General features: G+C 39.1%; 1 protein-coding gene across 1 annotated transcript in view; it reads right to left on the bottom strand.

The window, feature by feature from the left end:
• Nucleotides 1-24678, bottom strand: part of CAMKMT (calmodulin-lysine N-methyltransferase) — a 415987-nt gene that overhangs the window by 32388 nt on the left and 358921 nt on the right. Inside the window, exon 7 of the mRNA XM_043603296.1 lies at nt 21394-21460. Within this exon, the coding sequence (XP_043459231.1) occupies nt 21394-21460 (67 nt within the window). The remainder of the gene's footprint in view (nt 1-21393; nt 21461-24678) is intronic.

Below are 24678 nucleotides of genomic sequence, written 5' to 3'. Positions count from 1 at the left end.
AATTGATATTTATAGAACACTCCACCCAATAATAGCAGAATAAACTTTTTTTTTTCAAATAGATATGGAGCATTTGCCAAAATATATCCATTCTGGTTCTTAAAAATTTTTTTTTAATATTTATTTTCGAAAGAGAGAAAGAGATAGCGAGCATGAGCAGGGGAGAAGCACAGAGAGAAGGGGACAGAAGATCTGATGTGGCTCTGTGCTGACAACAGAGAGCCCAAAATGGGGCTCAAACTCACAAACTGTGAGATCATGACCCCAGCCCAAGTCAGATGCTCAACCAACTGAGCCACCCAGGCACCCCTACCCATTCTGGATCTTATTTTAACTTTCAACAAAGTTAAAAGATTTCCAGTCATATAAAAATATGTTCCCTGCCCATCATGGAATTAAATTAAAAATCAATATTCTCTGTAAATAATCTCCAATATTTAGAAAATAAATAATATGTTTGTAAATAACCTAGCATCCAAAGAAGAAATCAAAACAGAAACTGAAAAATATTTTTAATTGAATGAAAATGAAAATACAACATATAAAATTTGTGGGATGATATCAAAGCAAGTACATGGAGGGAATTAATAGCACTAAAATGCCTATATCAGAAAAGAAAGGTCTCAAGTCAATAGACTCCATTCCAAACAAAAGAAACAAACAAAAAAGCACCCCCTCACACACAAGAAGTTAAACTAACCAGAAGAAAGGAAGTAAAGATTAGAACAAAAATAAATGAAATAGAAAACAAAAACATAATAGAAAAATCAAAATAGGAATAGATTTCAAAATAGAAAATTTCAAAATAGAAAACCAGTGAAACCAAACACTGGTTCTTTGAGAAGAGCAATAAAATTAATAAACTTCTAGTCAGACTGACTAGAAAAACAGGGAGAAGACATACATCACCAATATCATGAACGAGTGAAGTGGCATCACTACAGATTCTACAGATAGTAAGAGGATAATAAGAATATAAGAGGTATTCATAAAATATATTAATAAATATATATATTCTCTACAGGTATATAAATACATATCAATATATAGATATAGATGTCATGATAAGTGAGGTTTGTCCTAGGGATACAAGAAGGTTGCTTTAACATTTAAAAATTGATCAATATAATAAATCACCATATTAATGAACTAGAAAAGAAAAAAAATATCATCTCAATAAGTACAGAAAATGCATTGACTGACAAAGTCTAATATCTATGCCTGATAAAAATTCTCAGCAACCCAAGAACAGAAGGGAACTTCCTCAACCTGAAAAAAGTCATCTGGGAAAACCTACAGCCAGTATCATATTTAATGGTGAAAGACTAGATTTTTTTTTTCCTTAAACATCAGAACAAGGAAAGGATGCTTCCTCTCACTATTGAACATTGCACTGGAGGTTCTAGACAGTCTAATAAGGCAAGAAAAAAAAAGGTCATCAAGACTGGGAAGGAACAAGTAAAACTGTCTTTATTAGCAGGCAACCCTATCGTCCATGTAGAATATCCAATAGAATATACAAAAAAACAAGCAGAACTAATAAGTGAGTTTAGGAAGCTTATGGAATATAAGACCAACATACAAAAATCGGTTGCATTTCTTTATACAAGCAACACATAATTGGAAATTGTAATTTCCAATTCCATACCATTCACAATAACATTAAACAACCCATACCATTAGTAGAATAAAAATATGAAATACTTGGAGATAATTCTGACAAAAGATGAGAGAAATGAAATAAGATCTAAATAAATGGAGGTAATTCAGTGGATAAAGGAGAGTATTTTCAACAAATAGTGTTTTAGCATTTGGATATCCACATCAAAAAATATATATATATATATATCTCCAACACATATCTTGTACCATATTAAAAAATTAACTCCAAATGGGTCGTAAAATTAAATGTAAAACCTAACACTATAAAACTTGTAGATGAAAGTACAGGAGAAAATCTTTGTAACTTTGGATTGAGCAAAGATTTCTTAAATATGACACAAGATACGTGATCCATAAAAGAACAAATTGGTAAATTAGACTTTATTAAAATGAAAACTTCTGTAGTTTGAAAGATGCTATGAGGTGAATGGAAAGAGAAGCCACAGGCTGGGTGGAAATATTTGCAAATCATATATCTGATAAAAGGTTGTATCATGTAAGCTTACATATAAACATATAAAAAATATGTAATGAACTCTCAGAGTATGTTAATAAGAAAACAAGCAACCCCCTCCCCCATAAAAGTAGGTAAAGCATTTGAGCAGATGCTTTTCCAAAGATATGTAAGTGGCAAATAAGCACATGGAAAGATACCCAACATCATTAGTAATTAGGGAAATTCAAATTAAACCCCTAATGGGATAGTACTATACACCTATTAGAAAGGCTATAATTTAAAAAATATTTTTAATGTTTATTTATTTTTGAGAGAGAGAGAGAGAAAGAGAGACAGAGAGAGAGAGAGAGAGAGAGAGAGAGAGAGAGAGAGAGAGAGACAGTGTTAGCAGGCGAGGGGCAGAGAAAAAGGGAGACACAGAATCCGAAGCAGGTTCCAGGCTCTGAGCTGTCAGCACAGAACCCAACACAGGACTCGAACTCGCAAACCACGAGATCATGACCTGAGCCAAAGTAGGACGCTGAACTGACTGAGCTACCCAGGTGCCCTAGAAAGGCTGTAATTTAAAAGACTGACCATATCGCGTGTTGAAGAGGCTGCGGACAAAACAGAACTCTCTTACAGCACTGATGGGAATATAAAATAGTAGAACCAGTTTGGAAAAGTTTGTTGGGTTCCTTAAAACATTACATATGTGTCTCTATATGATTTAGCTGTTCCACTCGTAAGTGGTTTACACTAGAGAAGTGAAGGCACATACCCATACAAAGAATATATCCACATATCCATATGTGTACATAAATATTCCTAAGAGTTTCATTCGTAACAGCCCCAAAGTGGCAACAGCTGAAAAGTTTATCGATGAGTGAAAACAGAAATAAATTGTGGTGTATCCACATAATGGCACACTACTCAAGAATAAAAAGGAAAGAACTATTTTTTTAAAAATTTTTTTTAACATTTATTTATTTTTGAGACAGAGAGAGACAGAGCATGAACGGGGGAGGGGCAGAGACAGAGGGAGACACAGAATCCAAAGCAGGCTCCAGGCTCCGAGCCATCAGCCCAGAGACTGACGCGGGGCTCGAACTCACGGACCGCGAGATTGTGACCTGAGCCGAAGTCGGATGCTCAATCGACTGAGCCACCCAGGCGCCCCAAAAGGAAAGAACTATTGATCCATGCAACAACACAGATGAATCTCAAAATATTCTTACTGACTGAAAGAACACTGACTTTCTAAAAAAAAAAGCACGTACTGAATGATTCCATTATTTAAATCTCTAGAAAATATAAACTTATATAAGGGGAGGGAAAACAAAGCAGTGGTTTTCTGGGGAGGGAGGAACCTTCAAGAAGCAAAAAGGAGGGATTGTTAAAGGGCAAGAGAAAACTTTTGGGGGTGAGAGATATTTTCAGTATTTGGATTGTGGTGATGGCTTCAAGGGTATACACAAATTTCAAAACTTACAAAATTGTACATACAGTTTACTGGATGCCAATTTACCTCAATACAACTATTAAGGAAAAGCTAAAAGGGAAATGCTTTTTGAGACAGCAGGGTGTATACATAAATACTACTAGCCACTGGACCTATATGGACTTTACACAATCTAAGGCATAACATTCAGATGCAAAGACAAGTAAAAGATGGTTCTTCCAAATCCCCAAATCATGCCAACGTGTTACCTAGAATTACACCGACACTGAAGAAAAATTTATGTTGTCACCATTTTATTTGACCACAATGTCAAAATCTTATTTGTTTGAAATTCATTACGAAGCAGAGTACAACTTTAGAGATAGAAATATAAAGCCAATCATCATTACAGAACTCCCCATGCTTTAGAAAAATCTGAATACCTATAGGCATATCAAACCCAGTAAGTTTAACAGGTACAGCACAGCAGAAAGAATGCTGGGCTTGTAGCTAGGAAGCTCTGAGTTCAAATACCAGCTCTGCCACTCACAGGCCAGTGGGGCTGAGAGATGCAGAGTATCATGGCCCTCATCTGTAACAGACGTTAGCTGCCTTGAACAGCAATAAAGAATCGAATGAGCTAGAATATATGAAAGAGGTATTATCGGTGCTCAATATCAGTTTCCCTTCCCTTACTCTTGCACTAACTTACATTTTTTTTTTTTTTCATTCTGGCTTTGACTTTGGAGTTTCAACCTGAAATGCAAAGCCAAGTCAATTTCTGATAGGACTCCTACCTTGTGATTTAAAACTCACACTAAAAAAAAAAAAGAAAAAAAATTTCTCAAACAGAAAGTCTGCTTTAAGTTTATAATAAAACCTAATGTCAAACATGCTTAATCTCATTTGTATTTCATTCTGGTGTTCACAGATAACCTTCCCTCTACAGATTTAAGGTATTTCTTTTCTCACATTCGCACAGTTAATATTTGTTTACCGTTATATTTGTAGATTCCTTGTTGAGGAGCGAGTCACAGTTTTTAATTCTGCTGTTAAAACTGTTGTCCCTTGTGTGTTTGCAATAGTGTACTGATATAATTCTTAAAAAAAATTTTTTTTTAATGTTTTTATTTATTTTTGAAGGAGAGAGACAGAGCATGAGCGGGGGAGGGGCAGAGAGAGAGGGAGACACAGAATCCGAAGCAGGCTCCAGGCTCCGAGCTGTCAGCCCAGAGCCCAATGCGGGGCTCGAACTCACGAACCGTGAGATCATGACCTGAGCTGAAGTCGGACGCTTAACCGACTGAGCCACCCAGGCGCCCCATACTGATACAATTCTTGATGATGTTTGCCAAATGTAATGAACTTAGACTTATTAAACAAAACAAAACAAAACACAAGCTGTCCTACCAGCAGTGGGGAAGGCAGTGGTTTTCTTCACATGGATATTACACCCATTCTTCCTTGCAACAGACTCCAGGAACCCTTCCACGGTTTCTTACATCTTACTTCTCAAAGACTGTCTGGGCTTAGCTCCCCCTTATGGAGGGTCCATTCAAGTCATTTATAGTATTAACCTACACTGGGGAATCATTTCTCTTCTTTCAAACCATTCCCTATCACTTGGCCCTCCATTTCTCCCGATCTTTTATAGAGTTTCAAAATGCCATATGCTAGAAGCTTCTCTAATGGTGCCTTAGACACTCGGAGGAAGGAATCCAAATCTAGAGCAGAAACCGAGAATGAGGAGGGACACCAATCTGTTGATTTCCTAACTTGTGCGCCGGTCCATCCACAGGGTTATTCAGCACTTGTCTGGAGGCTGTGAACGGTAGGACAGGGAGGACCTGTTTCTAAGTAACAAAATTAGAACAAAGGAAACATATAGTCTTATCTGGAAATGAAACAAAAGAATTACAGAAGGCCATGTTGGGGAAAGTAGGCTAAAGAAGGTAGAAGGTGGAATGTGATGTTAAAGTCAGGTTTTGGACAGGAAAGAGAAAGAGGAATTATATCTTAGACAAAGTGTAAGGCAAGGGTTTGGAGGCTGGATGTACACATCTGTGTTTTTAGCTCCCCAACATCCTAGGTCTTTGTTCTCGAAGATGACCTTATCTCAAGCCTGGGGCTCTCTGGTATCTTTCCCCTCTTCTTCATCTTTTCTCTTTGCCTCTTATCTAAAAGGAAGTAGTCCTTCCTTTCAAAGTCCGTCCTTTCCACCTATGCGCAGGGTCAAGCCACTCCCTCTTTCCTCTAGCTCGGTGCTTTTCAAACTTGAGCACGCATCAGAATGCTCAGAAAGTTTGTTAAAATACAGATTGCTGGGCTTCAGTCTCAGAGTTTCCGATTCAGTAGGTCTGGGGGTGGTGGCAGCAAATCCACATTTCTAACAAATTTCCACATGGTGCTGGTGCTGCTGCTGCTGCTCTGGGGACCATACTTTGAGAAGCACCGCTTTGCATCCTTGCTCTGTCAAATCCACCCCCCCGCCCCGCCTCACTTCATATATTACTTATTTCTTCTTCCTTGGCTGTCCTCAACTCTGCTTCTCCTTGACATACATACTACTTGTCTCTTTCCCTTTGCCATCAACAGTTTGGCAGGAGGAGTCTACTCCCCTTGATTCCCCTGCCCTTGCAATATGACCTCTCCCCCAGCAGACACCAGCGCTGCTCTGCAATTTGCCAGACCTTCAGCGATCTGCAGCAACTCACCCTGCTCCCGTCAAGGAGCAGTTTTACGCCATACCACCCTGCATCAGCCTTCCTATCTCCAGCTCCTTCTCTGTGTCCCCGACTGACTCCTATTACTCTGCCTCCAGAACAGCCATTTTCCAAGATTCTGTCATTGGCCATCTTCTCCTACCTTCCAGTTTCCATAGTTCCGCTCTTATCTCTTCATGTTGATCTCCAAATCTTCTGGGACATTTCCTGAGATTTGAACTCTCCTACTTAACCGCTTGCTAGGTATTGTCACATACAGAACACACATTTATGTTCTATGACCACATGAATGCATCATGTCCCAAACTGCTCTCTCACTCCACCTATTTTCTTTAGTGCCCACATACAGTCAATTCTCTGGAATGGCCTCCACATTTGCTTACCAGGTTGCACTCTTATTCAGGCCTGATTACTTCTTTCCCTTTCTCTGGAACCACTGAGATGGCTTTGAAACAAGCAAAACAAAAACAAAACCAAAAAACAACACAAAACAAGAACCAAACAACAACAAAAACCAACCCTTTTTACTATAGAACAAAACAGTGAAACAGAAAACTATGTGAAGCAAATATGCATCTTAATTAGTTATGAGGCTAAAAAACTCGGGACCACCACCCAGATCAAGAAATGGAACTTTGCCTGATCCCTCAGAAGTCCCTTTACGTGCTCTATCATTCACCTTCAACCTTCACCTCAATGCAATGACTTTCTAACTGGTCATCGGCCTCTAGCCTGCCACCATTCATCACACCAAAGAACTAAATTTGCCTGGACACATCTTTTCTACCTCTATGCCTTTGATGACTTCCTCCCTGCTTATCATATCTAGAATGCACTCTTCAACTGCTTTTCTTCTCTTGCCTTTCAAGGGCCACCTCCTTCATGACCCTTTCTCAGATCCCTCTTCCTTGGATTGGCTGATCTTCTTTTTCTACTTACAAAACACGAGTAACCCAGCTAGAGCAGACTCAGTCTTGTGTTTTGGTAGTTGGGCAAGTATCTTATGTCTCATGTGGGTATCTTGAAACCTCACCTTACTCATATTTAGGGGTTACTCATGGTAACCCCTAAAGGGCTCACCATAGTGCTTTTACACGGAGCAGACTCTAAATTACATTTTATTACCTTGAACTGAATGACACAAGTTGAACTAGAAGAGCAGCTAATTTAGTGAAACATTTTAGGTAAAAATGTTATACACTAACAAACTTAATTAAAGAAGAGTGTATGTAAGACAGATATAGCAATTCAAAAAAAAAAAAAAAAAGTCCAGAAAATAAGCAATGCTATAAAAGTGATCCAAGGTTAATTTCTGGATCTCCATTTTTCTCAACTAGTATAGGATTAGTGTTTCTCAACTGGGGTAGTATTGGCATTTGGGACAGGACAACGCTGAACTGTAGTCCCTGGTACTGTAGGATGTTCACTCTCTCTGCTCCCTCCGGTTCTAGTAACAACTCTTAGTCATTGTGACAACCAAACAGAAATACCCCACATAATTACAAACAGGTGCAGAGGTGGGCACACAGTCCACCTCTGGTTGAGAACAGCTGGTGGATTATCTCAAAGGACTCTTCCACCTCTGATGTGTGCTTCTTGTTGGATCCCAGTAACGAAAGGCTGTGATGCAGACAAGAAACTAATCAGAACTCTCCCTTCTCTGTACAACTTTCCCCCTCCCACTGCCATTTACATCGTCACGAAGATGCCACCATAGAAATCCAGAGTCCAACATGAGGAATAAAGCCCTCACATGGAAGGTAAAAACAAAACAAAACAAAACAAAACACCTCTCCTAAGGACAAATAGCGGGATATCCAATAGGTTCGCCTTTGTGCTTTCAGTTGGTATGCTAAACTGAACAGCAATGTAGGGATAAAACAAGTTGATCAAAGTGTGATCTGTGATCCAAATACATTACAATCACCGTGGGAGATTGTTAAAATGTGAGATTCATGAACCACAACCCTGGGGAGTCCAGTTCAGTAAGGAACTTTTGTTTTTAAAATAAGCACCACAAGGTAATTCCTATGAAAATGGGTCATGCATCATTTTGAGAAACCTGTTCCAGAAGATCTTTACCAGTATAGATATGCATTTAGAATACTCTTTAGCCAAAGGTCTAGACTTTTAGTTCCACGTGTCAAATGTCTTTATTTTCAAAAGAGTGATTTTAAAAAGGGTGCCGTTCCGGAGAAGTAATAGTGGCCCTAAAAACAGAATTAAGAGCACTCCACACTATATAAAGAACTTACATAACTCAACACAACATCATCATCATCACCATCACCACAATAATAATGATCCCATGGAAAAATGGGCAGAGGACCTGTCCCAAGAAGACATACAGATGTCCACCGGACACATGAAAAGATGCTCGACATCACTAATCATCAGGGAAACGCAAATCAAAGCCACAATGAGATATCACCTCACACCTGTCAGAATGCTAGAATCAAAAAGACAAGAAATAACAAGTGCTGGCAAGAATGTAGAGAAAGAGAAACCCACGTGCACTGTTGGTGGGAATGGAAATTGATGCAGCCAATTTGGAAAACAGTAGGAAGGTTCCTCAGAAAATTAACAATAGAAATATCCTACGATCCAATAATTCCACTACTGGGTATTTACTCAAAGAAAACAAAAACACTAATTTGAAAAGATATCTGCACTCTTATGTTTATTGCAGCATTATTTACAATGGCCAAGATATGGAAGCAACCCAAGTGTTCCTCAATAGAAGAATGGATAAAGAAGATGTGGTATATATGTGTGCAATGGAATATTACTCAGCCATAAAAAAGAATGGTGTCTTGCCATTTGGGATAACATGGATGGATCCATAGGGTATTATGCTTAGTGAAATAAGGCAGACAAAGACCATATGATTTCACTTACATGTAGAATCTAAATGACAAAGCAAATGAATAAACAGACAAAAAGCAGAAATAGACCCATAAATGCGGACAACAAACATGGTTGCCAGAGTGGAAAAAGGTGAAGGGATGGGCAAAATGGGTGAAGGAAGTGGGATACAGGCTTCCAGCTGTGGAATGAACAAATCATGGGATAAAAGGTACAGCATAGGGAATATAGTCAACGGTGTTGTAATAGTGTGTGGTGACAGAGGGTAGCTACGTTCGTGGTGAGTATAGCATAATGTAGAGACTTGCGGAATCACTATGCTGTACATCTGAAACTAACATAACATTGTGTGTCAACTATACTTCGATTAAGACAAAAGAAAACAACAACAATAAACCCCACTCCCCCCTGGATCACTAAGGGAAGGAAGCAACATCACAGATTAACCAAAACAGGATTTTATTTATATAAATTCCTTGAAACAGATGACCCGACCAACTTTTTGATTTTTATCCCGAAGTGAACGAATTCACATTTCCAGACTAAGAAAGAAGGCTCGGAGAAAGGTGAAAGGGAAGTAAAATGAGGTCTCAATGAAAATTTTACTTTAGAGGATCTACAAGATTGATTAATTACAGACAATTAAGAGTTGCCAGGATGTCAGATCTTGTACTTTCTTTGTAAATACATGATATCTATAAAATAAACATGGGAGTAAGGTGGATGGAGCTGGTTTTAATGAATGAAAATTGGGACAACTTTAAAGCAATGAAACACTATAGAATTTAATGAGAAACGCTCAGAGAGACCGCAAGTTCAGTGGTTCTCAAGTGAGGTCTCCAGACCAGCAGCAGCAGGGTTACCTGGGAACCTGCTCAAAATGCAAGCTCTTAGGCCCCCACCTCAGTCTCTCAGGGGATAAGGCCCAACAATCTCTGTGTCACAAGTTCTACAAATGATTCTGATACTAAAGTTTGAGAGCTATGGCTCTAGCTTGTTGTATATTTCTGGACTGGCTTTAAAACTGACCCCACTCTCTGGATCTGTGTTTTTGTCTGTAATTCAGCTGAAATAAACTTACTTCAGAGTCCAAAAGGAAGACAGATTTACTTAACATTTGGACTTCCTAAGTTGTTGACCAGTATATTCCACACTGGTTAAGGAGGACTGGTAAAGGGTTTTGAAATCTTGGAATGAAAGGTACTAATTATTTTACTAATTATATTTCCCATTTCAAGTATCTCTGAATCCATAATGATGACAGCTGATTAACTTACATAAGAGCAAAACAAAGTGATGATAAAAAATTAGAATTAGCTCTTATTTCATATCAAATTACAATTATGTGCCATTAGATGTGAAATCACAAATTGATTATTGTTTTTTCATGTTTTCATTTCTTTTTTCTTTTTCAAACTTATGAACTTTCAAGCATAATGCAATTTTAATATAAGAATTTCACTATTTGTTGCCAACTTCAAGTCATAGCTTCCAAAATAATGGGGTAAAAATTGCTTTGATCTAGCATTATGGTAGCAACTTAGGGTGACCCAGATTAGGTGGTTCAAAAGATAAGAAAAGCTTCCAAATTCTTTTAAGAAGCCATCATACCAGTGATATTAAAATCTAATAAAGACTGTGCAATAAAATTGTGGACCATTTCTACTGATGAATATCAGTGCAAAAAGCCCGGATAACATATACACTGCTGGTGGGAATATAAGATGGTCCAGCCAACTTAGAAAACAGTCTGGCAGTTCCTCAAAAGGTTAAACATAGAGTTAGTATATGATTATATACACCCAAGGGAAATGAAATTTGTTACAAGAACTTGTACACAAATGTTCATAGCAGCACTATTCATAATAGCCCCAAAATGGCAACCACCCAAATGTCTATGGTGAGTGGATAAATAAAATGTAGTCTATCCATCCACCAAAAAACTATTAGAACTGATGAATGAATTCAATAAGTCTGTAGGATACAAAATCAACGTACAGAAGTTTGTGGCATTTCTGTACACTAAAAATGAAGTAGTACAAAGAAAAACTAAGACAACAATCCCATTTACAACTGCACCAAAAATAATAAAATACCTAGGAATAAACTTAACCAAGGAGGTGAAAGACCTATATTTTGAAAACTATAAAACACTGATGAAAGAAATTGAAGACGACACAAATAAATGGAAAGACATTTCCATGCTCATGGATTGGAAGAACCAATATTGTTAAAATGTTCACACTACCCAAAGCAAACTACACACTTAATGCAATTCCTATCTAAATACCAGCAGCATTTTTCACAGAACTGGAACAAACGATCCTGAAATTTGTATGGGACCACAAAGACCCCGAATAGCCAAAGCAATCTTGAAAAAGAAAAACAGACCTGGGAGTATCACAATTCTACACTTCAAGCTATATTACAAAGCTGTAGTAATCAAAATAGTATCGTACCGGCACAAAAACAGACATATAGATCAATAGAACAGAAAAGAAAGCCCAGAAATAACCCCACAATTATATGGTCAATTAGTCTTTGACAAAGGAGGTAAGAATATGCAATGGGAAAAAAGTCTCTTCAACAAATGGTGCTGGGAAAACTGAACAGCTACATGCAACAGAAAGAAACTGGGCCACTTTCTTATATCATACACAAAAGTAAACTCAAAATGGATTAAAGACCTAAATGTGAGATCTGAAACCATAAAAATCCTGGAAGAGAGCACAGGCAGTAACTTCTCTGACATTGAGAAACAACCCACAAAACTAAAAGATAACCTACTGAATGGAAGGAGATAATTGCAAATGACATATCCGATAAAGGGTCAGTATCCAGTATGTATAACGAATTTATACAACTCAACACCAAAAAACCCCAAATAATCCAATTAAAAAATGGGCAGACGACATGAATAGACATGTCTCCAAAAAGGACCTACAAATGGACAACAGACACATGAAAAGATGCTCAACATCACTCATCATCAGGGAAATGCAAATTGAAACCACAATGATATATCACCTCTCACCTGTCAGAATGGCTCAAATCAAAACCAAGAAACAACAAGTGTGAGCAAGGATGTGAAGCAAAGGAACCCTCATGCACTATTGGCGGGAATGCAAACTGGTGCAGCCACTGTGGAAGACGGTATGGAGGTTCCTCAAAAATTTCAAACAGAACTACCTATGATCCAGTAATTGCACTCCTGGGTATTTGTCCAAAGAATATGAAAACACTGGGGCGCCTGGGTGGCTCAGTCAGTTAGGCGTCGGACTTTGGGTCAGGTCATGATCTCACGGTTCGTGGGTTTGAACCCCGCTCGGGCTCTGTGCTGACAGCTCAGAGCCTGGAGCCTGTTTCCGATTCTGTGTCTCCCTCTCTCTCTGCCCATCCCCTGTTCACGCTCTGTCTCTGTCTCAAAAATGAGTAAACATTTAAAAAATTATTAAAAAAATATGAAAACACTAATTTAAGGGATATACGCACCCCTATATTTACTGCAGCATTATTCATAATAGTCAAATTATGGAAGCAGCCTAAGTGTCCATCAGTAGATGAATGAATAAGGAAAATGTAGTATATATATACGATTGAATATTATTCAGCTACGAACAGAATGAAATCTTGCCATTTGCAACAACGTGGATGGATATAGGGAGTATAATGCTAAGCGCAATAAGCCAGACAGAGAAAGATAGATGCTATATGATTTCATTCACATGTGGAATTTGAGAAACAAAACAGAGGAAAAAAGTGAGACAAACCAAAAAACAGACTCTTAACTACAGAGAACAAACTGATGGTCACCAGGGGGTAGATGGATTGGGGGACGGGTAGAATAGATGAAGGGGATTAAGACTACACTTATCTTTATGAGCACTGAGTAACGTATGGAATTGTTGAATCGATACACCTGAAACTAATACAATATTGTATGTTATCCATGTGGGAATTAAAATAAAATAAAGTAAATGTGGTCTATCCATAGAGTGGAGTATTATTCAGCCATAAAAATGAATGACATCCTGGTATGTGCTAAAACATGGATGAACGCCAAAACATTATGTTAGGTTAAAGAAACCAGACATGAAGGACCACACGTCGTATGATTCCATTTATGGGAAATGTCTAGAATAAGCAAATCCATAGAGACAGAAAGTAGATTAGTGGTCCCCTAGTGCTAGGACGGAGAAAGTGGGTGGGGGGGGGGCAATGGGGAGTGACTGCTAATGGGTCACTTTATTATTTAGAATTTAAAACATTTGTATCACTTTTTATATTTTAGAACATAAAAATGTCCTCAAATTGATCATGATGGTTGCACAACTCTGTGAATATACTAAAGACCATTGAGTTGTACACTTTAAGTGGGTGAATTGTATGGCATGTGAATTGTATCTCAACAAACTTGTTATAAAAATAATTCCAGATATCACGTTAGAACACAGCAGCATGTTAAAGGACAAATTAAGACTCCATGACCAAGTGACTAGAAATGCAGAGATGCTTTAATATTAGGAAACTGGTTAATAGGACTTGTCATAATTACAGGTGAAATTAAAAAAAACAATTTACTCAGCTCCGTTCATGCAAAAAAGGCACCTGCTGAAGTTCCAAATTTATTTATAATAAAATCTCTTGAAAACTAGGAACCAATAACAATTTCCTTAACAAGATAAAAAATATCATATATATTTCCACTCAAAAGCTAATGCATAGCTAATGGTGAAATATTAGAGGAGTCCCAACAAAGTCATATTCAAAAATGCCTATCATTTAATATCATCCTGGAAATTTTTATCCAATAAAAGTAGACAAGGGATACAAAAGAAGAGGTATAAGAATTGGAAAGAAGTCAAAATCGTCATCGTTTGCAGATGATGTGATTGTTTATTTGGAAAATTCAAGAAAATAAACTGACAAACTTCAGAAACAATAACTCATAGAGATGACTAAACATTTACTATACAAAACCCTGTAGCTTCCTTTATAAACATACATATAACAACCAGTTAGAAAATATATGAAAGAAAAGAGCTCATTTACTAGAGAAACAAAACTAATTTCCAAAAATAAACTTAACAAGAGACATGAAGAAAGATTTTTTTTTTTTAATTTATTTTTGGGACAGAGAGAGACAGAGCATGAACGGGGGAGGGGCAGAGAGAGAGGGAGACACAGAATCGGAAACAGGCTCCAGGCTCTGAGCCATCAGCCCAGAGCCCGACGCGGGGCTCGAACTCAAGGACCGCGAGATCGTGACCCGGCTGAAGTCGGACGCTTAACCGACTGTGCCACCCAGGCGCCCCATGAAGAAAGATTTTAAGTGCCAGTGAAACATCTGGAAAAACTTGAATAAAAAGAAAACGTCCTGTTCTTGAATAGGAAGACTCAGTCATAAAGACGTCAAGGCTTAGTAAATTATATTTCTTTCAATCACAATGAAAATGCCAGTGTAATAAAAATACCAACATAATTTTAGAAAATTCTAAAAAGAAAGCATAATGACAAGGGACTAGTCTTAACAGATAGGAAAATATATTACTAAGAGGTAGTAATTTACCCTTTGGTAGAGCCATATGAATAGACAAAGTTCACTTCTGAAAGTCTGTTGTGTAGATATACTTGCAAATATACAGTGTACGTACAGATGTGTTCACTGCAGCACTGTTTGTAATGGCAAAATACTGAAAACAGACTATTATTAAAGTTAAAAAACAATTAGTTTTTAGCAATGGATTATGATGTGGCCATTCTCTAAAAAAATATTTTAAGATTGCCCCTTGTCCATTTTAAAGTGAAGAAATCCTTTGAAAATGAAGACGTTTCGGGCACCTGGGTGGCTCAGTCGGTTGAGCTTCTGACTCCTGATTTCGGCTCAGGTCATGATCTCAGGGTTGTGGGATTGAGCCCCGGGTGGGGCTCCGTGCTGAGCACGGAGCCTGCTTAAGATTCTTTCTCTCTCCCTCTGCCCACTCCCCCACTTACACATGCTCTCTCCCTCTCTCTAAAAAAAAAAAAAAAGAGAGAGAGAGAGAGAGAGAGAGAGAGAGAGAGGCGCCTGGGTGGCTCAGTCAGTTAAGCATCTGACTTTGGCTCAGGTCATGATCTCACAGCTGGTGGGTTCCAGCCCCGCATCAGGCTCTGTGTTGACAGTTCAGAGCCTGGAACCTGCTTCCGATTCTGTGTCTCCCTCTTTCTCTCTCTCCTCCTCCCCCACTCGCGCTCTGACTCTCAAAAATAAATAAAAATGTTAAAAAAATTTTTTTTCTAAAAAATAAAGAAAATGAAGATGTTTTTATTTGATATGTAACTTCGGTGATACACATTTCCATAAAGGAGTGATTTTTCTCTTAAAACTAGAAGGCATTTTTGCAGAGGATGCAGTAGTCTGACATGCACACCTGGCTATCAATATTGAACTTGGCCAAATTTGGATAGTGAGATTTTGATCTTGGTGAGGAGTAGGAAACCGCATGTCCAAAGAGTTAATATAATGTTTTTTTTTTTTAGAATAAGAGGCCTTAATTTTTAATTTACTGCAGTTTAAGAGGATGCCTTAAAAAATACAATGTCCCCAACTGTTAAAATCTGGCTCATTTTAATACAAAAAGGAGAACTCTATCAAAATAATCAAAAACTGGATAATATGCCTGTGGGAGCTGGTTTCTTCAGGGCAAAACACTGAAGAGTAGGGGACATGGATCCTTCTTTAAATTTATCAGGCAAATAAAAAATGTTCGTAATAGAAAGTACAGGTAGTAATTTCCTTCCCCCACATCCAAGATAGCAATGGAAGGAAACAGGACTGTGGCATCTCTAGAATTGTCAGCAGTTCTCAAGATTCTGTTACATAATTCTAGCAAAACTCACTAACAGCTATAGTTTATCAGAAAATTTCCCAAAGACAGCCTTCAGCCTCCTTATCTCAGTTACCTTCTTCTAACCTTCCTCTTCAACCTGACAAAGGACAGATAAATGCCTACTTACAATGTCAGTTTGTCTATAGACACGGCATAGGCATTCCTGAGAAGAAGCCTATCCTGAAATGAAAGTCAGCTATCTGATGTATAAACTGATGTCTGAGTCTCCAGAGCTTGACTTTCCTCCTACTAAAAATTATTTGGTTCCATAAGCCTTATGGATTCATGTCTTTCAAAATGTGCCCCAACTACAAATCTTAAAAACCTTTTTCTATGGTGGGGATAAAGCGTACTAATTGCTTCAGGGAATATAAAAACATATTAAGCAGAATCTTTGCCTTCAAGAAAATTATCCGTCTCCCCTGCTAGAGTGTGAAGTCCAAGAAGGCATGGGCTTTCTCAGTCTTGTTCATCACTACATCTCTGGCACCTAGAACAGTACTTGGTGTGTAGAAAGTGACAGAAATATTTGTCAAGAAATGAATGAACCTCAGCAAAACTAAAAGGCAACCAAAGGAATGGGAGAAGATATTTGCAAATGACATATCAGATAAAGGGTTAGTATACAAAATCTATAAAGAACTTATCAAACTCAACACCCAAAAAACAAATAATCCAGTGGAGAAATGGGCAAAAGACATGAATAGACACTTCTCCAAAGAAGACATCCAGATGGCCAACCGACACATGGAAAAATGCTCCACATCCCTCATCATCAGGGAAATACAAATCAAAACCACAATGAGATACCACTTCACACCTGTCAGAATGGCTAACATTAACAACTCAGGCAACAACAGATGTTGGCGAGGATGCAGAGACAGAGGATCTCTTTTGCACTGTTGGTGGGAATGCAAACTGGTGCAGCCACTCTGGAAAACAGTATGGAGGTTCCTCAAAAAATTAAAAGTAGAACTACCCTATGACCCAGTAATTGCACTACTAGGTATTTATCCGAATGATACAGGTTTGCTGTTTCGAAGGGGCACATGCACCCCAATGTTTATAGCAGCACTATCAACAATAGCCAAAGTATGGAAAGAGCCCAAATGTCCATCGATGGATGAATGGATAAAGAAGATGTGGTATATATATATACAATGGAGTATTACTCAGCAATCAAAAAGAAGGAAATCTTGCCATTTGCAACTCCATGGATGGAACTAGAGGGTATTATGCTAAGTGAAATTAGTCAGAGAAAGACAAATATCATAGGACTTCACTCATATGAGGACTTCAAGATACAAAACAGATGAACACAAGGGAAGGGAAGCAAAATTAATATAAAAACAGGGAGGGGGACAAAAACATAAAAGATTCTTAAATATGGAGAACAAACAGGGTTACTGGAGGGGTTGTGGGGGGGGGATGGGGTAAATGGGTAAGGGGCATTAAGGAATCTACTCCTGAAATCATTTTTGCACTATATGCTAACTTAGATGTAAATTAAAAAAATAAATTACATAAATTTTTAAAAAAAGAAATGAATCAAAAGACAAAGTCAACATGCCTTGAGCAATAAGAGAATATGGCACTTTTAACTGTGGGATCAGTCTAAGGCCAATGGAAGTTAAAAGGATGACAAGATTAAGGCAGGATAAATGATAATTAGGCCATCCTACAAGGAAGAATTTAGAAGGACGAGGGGGAAGGGAATAGGACTGGTTAAGGCCAGTGATGGGAAAGACCAAATGTGTCCAGAGAGTGCAGAGGCCTGGGTGGCCATGGGAGAAGGCCCCTGGAGAGGGGCAAGGGAGAAGGCGTATGCTGGGGAAGCAGAGGGAGCTAGACTGAATGAGGAGAGTGAAGGAAGTGAGGGCAGGCTGCAGAAGGCCTAGAAAAATCAGCAACTGGATCCCACTTGGTGGACATTTACACTTTTGGAATCATTTTTCACACCCTTGATTTAACCTTTAAAAGGAAATGAGCCTCAGAAAAGACATAAATCTTAAAAAGCAGTAGGGCAATGGGGCCAATAGCCAGTCCTGGGGGCCCACATAAAGGTGAAATTTGGGTTATAAAGAAGTCTTAAATGTTATAATAAGTTCCATAGTTTACTAAAATTAATGGTTTATCAAAGAATAATACAAGTCACAGGCCTAAATTCGCCAGCAATTTTCACACAAAGATAAACTCTTTTCTTCGGTAGAAACTTACTTTTAATATCACAGCAGGGTATATTTAATAGATTTTTAAAAATACTGTAACTGTTAACTAATATTAACCAGAGAATGACGCCATTCACTAATCCTAGAACACCCAGAAATATGTAGACGTCAAAAGCTCCAAATGCTTTTTTATGAGACAGTCAAGGTTTTGAAGACAGCTTCAGATAAACCTAACAATTGAGAAGCCGTAAATATCCTTGCTCTTTCCACCACTCTCCGGCTATATTTAGCAGCACAATTTCCTTTGTTCACAAGTTACTCTCGCTAACTCCATATTTATATTCTCAAAGGCAGAATACCTTGGCCCTATCAGTTAAATGAGTGGATGGCTACATGGATGGACAAACACGTGAACCATCAAATGACTGTATTAAGATCTGTGAGATGAAATGGATATAACGCTTCATCAATGGGCACCCTAGATCTTCCTTCACCGGGGCTAAAGCTCCCGGGCCTCCACAGATAATGTCTGTCTCACTACGCAACAATTAGACTGGGATTAGAATGGAACAGGGGGAGTGAGAAAGTCTGTTATTAAAGGAAGGGCGTTATTCTAGGCAAGGGTGGTGATGTTTAGGAGAGCAGGGGTGGGTTCGTTGTGAAGCTGGTGGAGCTTAAGTATCTGGGTCCCTTACTTGCACAGGCTCCTTCCAAGCACATGAGGCGCCCCAGTGATGTGTCACTATGGTCAAATGCTTCTGTAAAATTTGCCAAAGATGTCATCAAATTCATTCTCCTGAAGAGAGCCCTCTAAATGTGGGGCCCCACAGGCACCCGCGTCTGTCCTGGCTGAGAGGCAAGAGGAGGCTGATGGTCACTGAGCATGCTGTTGGAGCAGCCGGAAGGGGAGCTTGGGGTGCCGTTGCCATTTCTGGGCAGTTTCCCGCTCCTTTCTAAAAACACACCATTTCCTAGGCCCCGTGTCCTCATACCCTGATACACCTTTCTGCTGTTACATCTCCTTTGCGAATGAAGTCACAGGCAACTCTCGGCTGTTCCAAACTTCATGTCAAGCTTTGAAGTGCTTTTCAATAGCAGAAATAGTGGGCTCACAGGTGGGCTTTGTAGCTATGGTAAATACTTCTTAGTTATCTGTCGCTACTGTTATCCCACACCTCCAATTTGGAGGAGAAATTCTGCATAGGCATTGAGGCAATAAAAAAGAACATTGAACTATATCTTAGCTCTTTTGTGAACAGTTTCCTTTTATTTCTTCTCGCATGGAACTAATGTGCTCATCATATTGTACTGGTTATGGGTGGGAAAGCAGTGGAGAGAAGGGAAATGCTGATTACTACATCACTGGTTGGCAGTTCCCTCTTAGCTTCTGGAAGGTTAAGTGGTCAAGTAGCTTCTTAACATGAGATCAAGGCATTTCAAGGTCTGACTCATCCGCCGGTTATCTGGCGAAGTGTTTTTAGTAGACTTTGGACAAAATGCCTGCAGAGGTCAGAAGAGAAAAAAACTGACCACAATGAATAGAAGATAAAGACAAAAAACCCAAATCTCTCACCTTGGGAGGTTCCTATAAGACTATTGCCATGTTATATGTCCAGGTACATATCAGAACAACATATTTAGAGATCGCATTTTTAATAACAGGTAAATAGAAACAAAGGCCATTTTGGATACGTCCTGTGTTGAATAACGACATTTTGCTTCTTTCTGTAACAATTATTTTATGAAAAGATGACAGCAAATTCTGTTGCACTCCATAAGTTAAACACTTGACATTTTTATTCCTCAAAATGGCACATTTTAGAAATGTAGATATGTTTATTAATTAGTGATTATTAACACCCAGTAAACAACATTATGTCTTGTAAAAACACAATCTCACTTCACAGCATGACGCTGAAATCTATTATTCCCTGATTCCATATGCTGAAATACACTCAAATGGTCACAAATGACCTTAAGCATTAAATAAATGTAAATGAGGACAACATAGAAAATGTGCTTTTGATTGATAACTAAAAGACCAGGTTGCAAATCACGTCCCTAAAGAAGGCCTTCCCAGAAGGGTAGGGCAGTCTACACCGCGGAGTGAAGGCTGTCCTAAGAATGAAGGATACACAGGTAACAGATTGCTCTTTATCCTGACCTGCCTGAGGCTTTCTGGGAAACAGAAGGGGTTTGTTATTTATATGAGGAACACAGAGCACATTGTCCCCTGTGCCACCAGCCCACTCTGACATTCTACTGCGAAATTTCAAAACACATACGTGGACACTCCATTATCTTCACCAGCTGACAGGAGAGAAAAATAATTATTGCTATTCCATGGCCTCGTCCCAATGTGTTGACCACTGTAGGTTTTAAGCGTTGTTGCTATTCATTCATCTCCCTCCCACACCCCCAAACTGAGCAGTTTGGGTGGGAAAGCATCTTCAACACAGAGAAAACTCAAAATATCAAAGGGTGACAGGTTAAGAGTAATAAATAAATTAAATAGTTAGTTAAAAATCAGACTGTTCTTCTAATGTCTGGGGTTTGACCTATGCCTGAAAAATGCACAAATACAGACACTTCACGGGAAAAGTACTGAACGATGATTACTCACTCTTCTGGTTCCTATCATCAGGGCAAAAGGAAATGTAGCATCACAGAAAGCACTATTGTTTTGGTTGAGGGGAGGCATTTCTCTAAGTTTGAATAGGAATCAATAGAATCTGAAAGGGAAAGGACACCTAGCCCGTTTTACGATCATGAATGGAGCGAGGTTTCTCAAAGGGGCCCGTCTTGTGCATTGCAGGATGTTTAACAGCATCCCTGGCCTCTGTCTACCAGATGTCAGTAGCAATCCTCTCCCCAGGTCAGGACAATGAAAAAGTCCCTGGGAGCAAGACTGCCCCTAGTAACAGAGCCTTCATAAGGAGGTCTCACGAGGGACCTCCCCAGCCTCATCCTGTACACTCTCAACCCTTAAATCATTCCCAACCCAGGGTTCAATACACTTCAGTTTTCCTCATTTATTAATTGAAGACAATGAAAATGTCCGTCTGCCTCATTACAAGTTCTTTTCAACATTAAATGAGATACTTTTAAAGTGCTTAGAACAGGGCCTGACCCACAGTAAATGCTCAGCAAATGTTAGCTAGTATTATTTTTAACAATCATCCCTAGTAGTGAGAACACCAGAGTGTTTTAATGCAGAAGGGTATCTTACCCGCTTGATATTTTCCGAGTTTTAAACACACCAGCCTTCTGATTCCTTGTGATGATGTCGCTCACGTCTGAAGGACACAGTTAAGAAAGCTTCTGCAGAGACTGTCAACTGACTCAAGACAAAACAAAACCAAAAGGTCCACAAACACGACGATCTTCTTACTGTACATGGAATCAGCACGGTGAAAAGAGAAGAGTTGTAGGAGAAGAAGGGTCTAGCCCTGGCTCTACCACCCATGTTGAACTGCTTGCCACAGGCAAGCTCTCTGGACGGACTTGCTGGGCTGCAGTTTTGTCACCCGTGAAATGGACATTCAGGGAGCATGCTGGCAAGGCCCAGGGCTATGAGTGCTGGTGGGTGTAGATGACTCCTGCGTGGGCACCATGCCCCACTTGCTTAAACGAGCTACAAGCCCCACGGCAAGCCTCTTTCAGTCAGTGGGGAGGGCAAAGGCAGTTTTCGGAGACTCTCCAGGTTGAAGAATTTCCAATCTCGTAAACGCTAGCAGAGAGTAGGGGGACGAGCAGCAGGGAAGGGCTTGGGAGGAAGTGAGAGGCGAAAGACAGAAAAGCTTGGAGAGCCTCCGAGAGAAAACAAATTACTAAAGAAGAAAGTCAGTCCAGGGAAAGGCCCCTTGAAGAACTGGCTTTACAGACTCATGCTGCGGCCTTTGGCCATCTGCTGGCACATAAGGGCTTGCACGAGAAAAGCCGTATTTCTCGAAGAGATGTTTTGAGGAGCTAGTCCATTACATCACACAGCGCCATCTTGATGAGGGCCCGTGGGAAAACTCATGTCACATTCCAACACCGGGGCAAGGCTAGACTTGAGATCAACCCTTTTTGCTTCAACTTCCAGGCACTATAAATCTTACCACTGTCCTCTTTCTCTTCCTGCTCTGGTCCCTGTGCAATCCAGAGCCAAACGGATGACCAAACTCTATCGACCACAAGAGCTCTTATGGTATGTGTTTTCTGTACTGACTTCTCATCCTGGCTTCATCATATTTTCCTGGCTTTCTGATTTCAATAATCCTCACTTTCTCATTTATTTCATATGGTATATCCTATGCGTCACTGTAAAAAGCCTCCAAGTCCCTCTTTCGGATCAAGGCAGGTTTAAATAAGCAAGAAATAAAATAATTCCACTGAAGGCTGCAAGCTGAACTAAATTGGGCCCATGGGGAGGACACCAAGCAGACAAGCGATGTCCCCCTATTGCTCAGAAAAACAGATTTTTTTTTTTTTTTTTATAGAAAAACAGATTTCCTGAATGCTCCAAATAAGCATTGGCCAAGATCTCCCCGTAAGAACGGAGCCACAGGACTTTTTAACCCAAATCTCTGCTTGAAACATCAGGCACACCCATTTCTTCTCTGAGTGAATAAGCAGGTACTGTGATAGCTTTCTCCCCCCCCAGGAGTGGGTAGGAAAAATCAATTAGGTCTCCTAATGAAGGGCTTTGTGGAGGTTTACAAAAGTGCATTATATGGAGACTTTTTTTTTTTTCTGGGTGAACTTTCCTGTATGCAAATTAAATACCGTTAAATTACATTCATTAAAAAAATAAAAGAGACTAATTTGCCTACTTGTTTTGATTAACTAAAATGACACATCGGCCTACAGTTCTGTCTATTTCAGGAAGAAAGTATTTCAGGAAAGTCTTCTAAACGAATTGTCTTGTAAGAAAGGACAGCTGACATCTTTATTCTGAGAAGACCAAAATTAGTGAAGAATCAACTGACAACTGTTTTTTGATTATGCTCCCCCACACGCCGGCCACACCCTTCTCGGTGTTTCCATGACATCCCACCGCATGCAACAATGTGCCTGGTTCACCTGTAGCGTCGTATGAGTACATGACTAATCTATCAAGCCAAACATATTATTTTGTTAGTGGAGGTAATACTTCTTATGAAATAGTCACAGGGAAGTTAAATTACATAAGCCTGAAAACCTATTAATAATTTTTAGTAAACATCTTAACGCTCTATGCTTTTATACAATTTATAAACCTGTGGCACTGGGTGGTCAGGTTGAAGCAAGTGTACATATTTGTAATTCTGGGGGTCCTTTTTTTTTTTATATATAATGAAAAAGAATTCACGCAGTATTTGGGCTGCTTTATTTTTAGAACTGGGAAGGAAATATGTTTTATGGTTTAGGAGGTGTTTTTATTTTTATTAAAAAAAATTGTTTTTTAACGCTTATTTATTTTTGAGACAGAGAGAGATAGAGCATGAACGGGGAAGGGTCAGAGAGAGAGGGAGACAGAATCTGAAACAGGCTCCAGGCTCTGAGCTGTCAGCACAGAGCCCGACGCGGGGCTCGAACCCACGAACTGTGAGATCGTGACCTGAGCTGAAGTCTGACGCTTAGCCGACTGAGCCACCCAGGCGTCCCTAGGAGGTGTTTTTATATTAAAACAAGTCCAAAGAGAAAAACAAATGGCAGTAGTGTATTTAAATATCTTAAGAGATATATTCTGATATTCTGCTCCCCCCAACCTTCACTTTAGGTCAGATTTTGAGGTGGTTCCTCTGGTTGGCATGTATCTAATAATAAATTTTATCATTTTTTAGTGTCACTTCAGAGTAACAAAGGAAATCCAATCCATATATATATATATATATATATATATATATATATATGTATATATAAGAGCCTGCGTGGCTCAGTCGGTTAAGCGTCCAACTCTTGATCTTAGTTCAGGTCCTCGCCTTAGGGTTGTGAGTTCAAGCCACATGTTGGGCCCCACACTGGCTGTAAAGCCTACTTAAAAAAATAACATAAAATAATAAAACAAACATTGTGATTCAGAAAGCATTACTTTCTGAGTTTATGTTACCTTTATTTTCACTGGACCATCCAAGGTGAGGGTCGAAAACCATGAAGTTATAATATAAATCCTGTTCATTTTGATCACTGGTTTTTAAAAATGCTTGATGTGGCAATATTTGCCAGTTTAAAGGCTGCAAAACATTCTTAAATGTGGTTGTTATCAAAGGAATTGAGAGGATGACAGGAGATGCTTTGAACTCTGTTAGCAGTGTCAACTGTTATGTTTTTGGATGAGAGGCCTTTTCTTACTGAGGGTGCTGAGGAAAATGTAAGATGACACTCAGCAAACCATTCTAGGTTTTGGTGAAACAGAATGGTTTAATGGGGGCGGGGGGAGGGAAGCTTTGAAGCCAAATGAACCTGGCTGGCTTCTAAGCTGATGTTGATACTTAACGGCTGTGTGAACTTCGGTAAATTAGCCTCTCTGAGCTCCACCTCAAAAATA

The sequence above is a fragment of the Prionailurus bengalensis genome, chromosome A3 (genome assembly GCF_016509475.1).
Source record: "Prionailurus bengalensis isolate Pbe53 chromosome A3, Fcat_Pben_1.1_paternal_pri, whole genome shotgun sequence".
NCBI classification, from domain to species: domain Eukaryota; kingdom Metazoa; phylum Chordata; class Mammalia; order Carnivora; family Felidae; genus Prionailurus; species Prionailurus bengalensis.
Note: the sequence above shows the minus strand (reverse complement) of the source record. Positions and strands in the feature narration are given on the sequence as shown.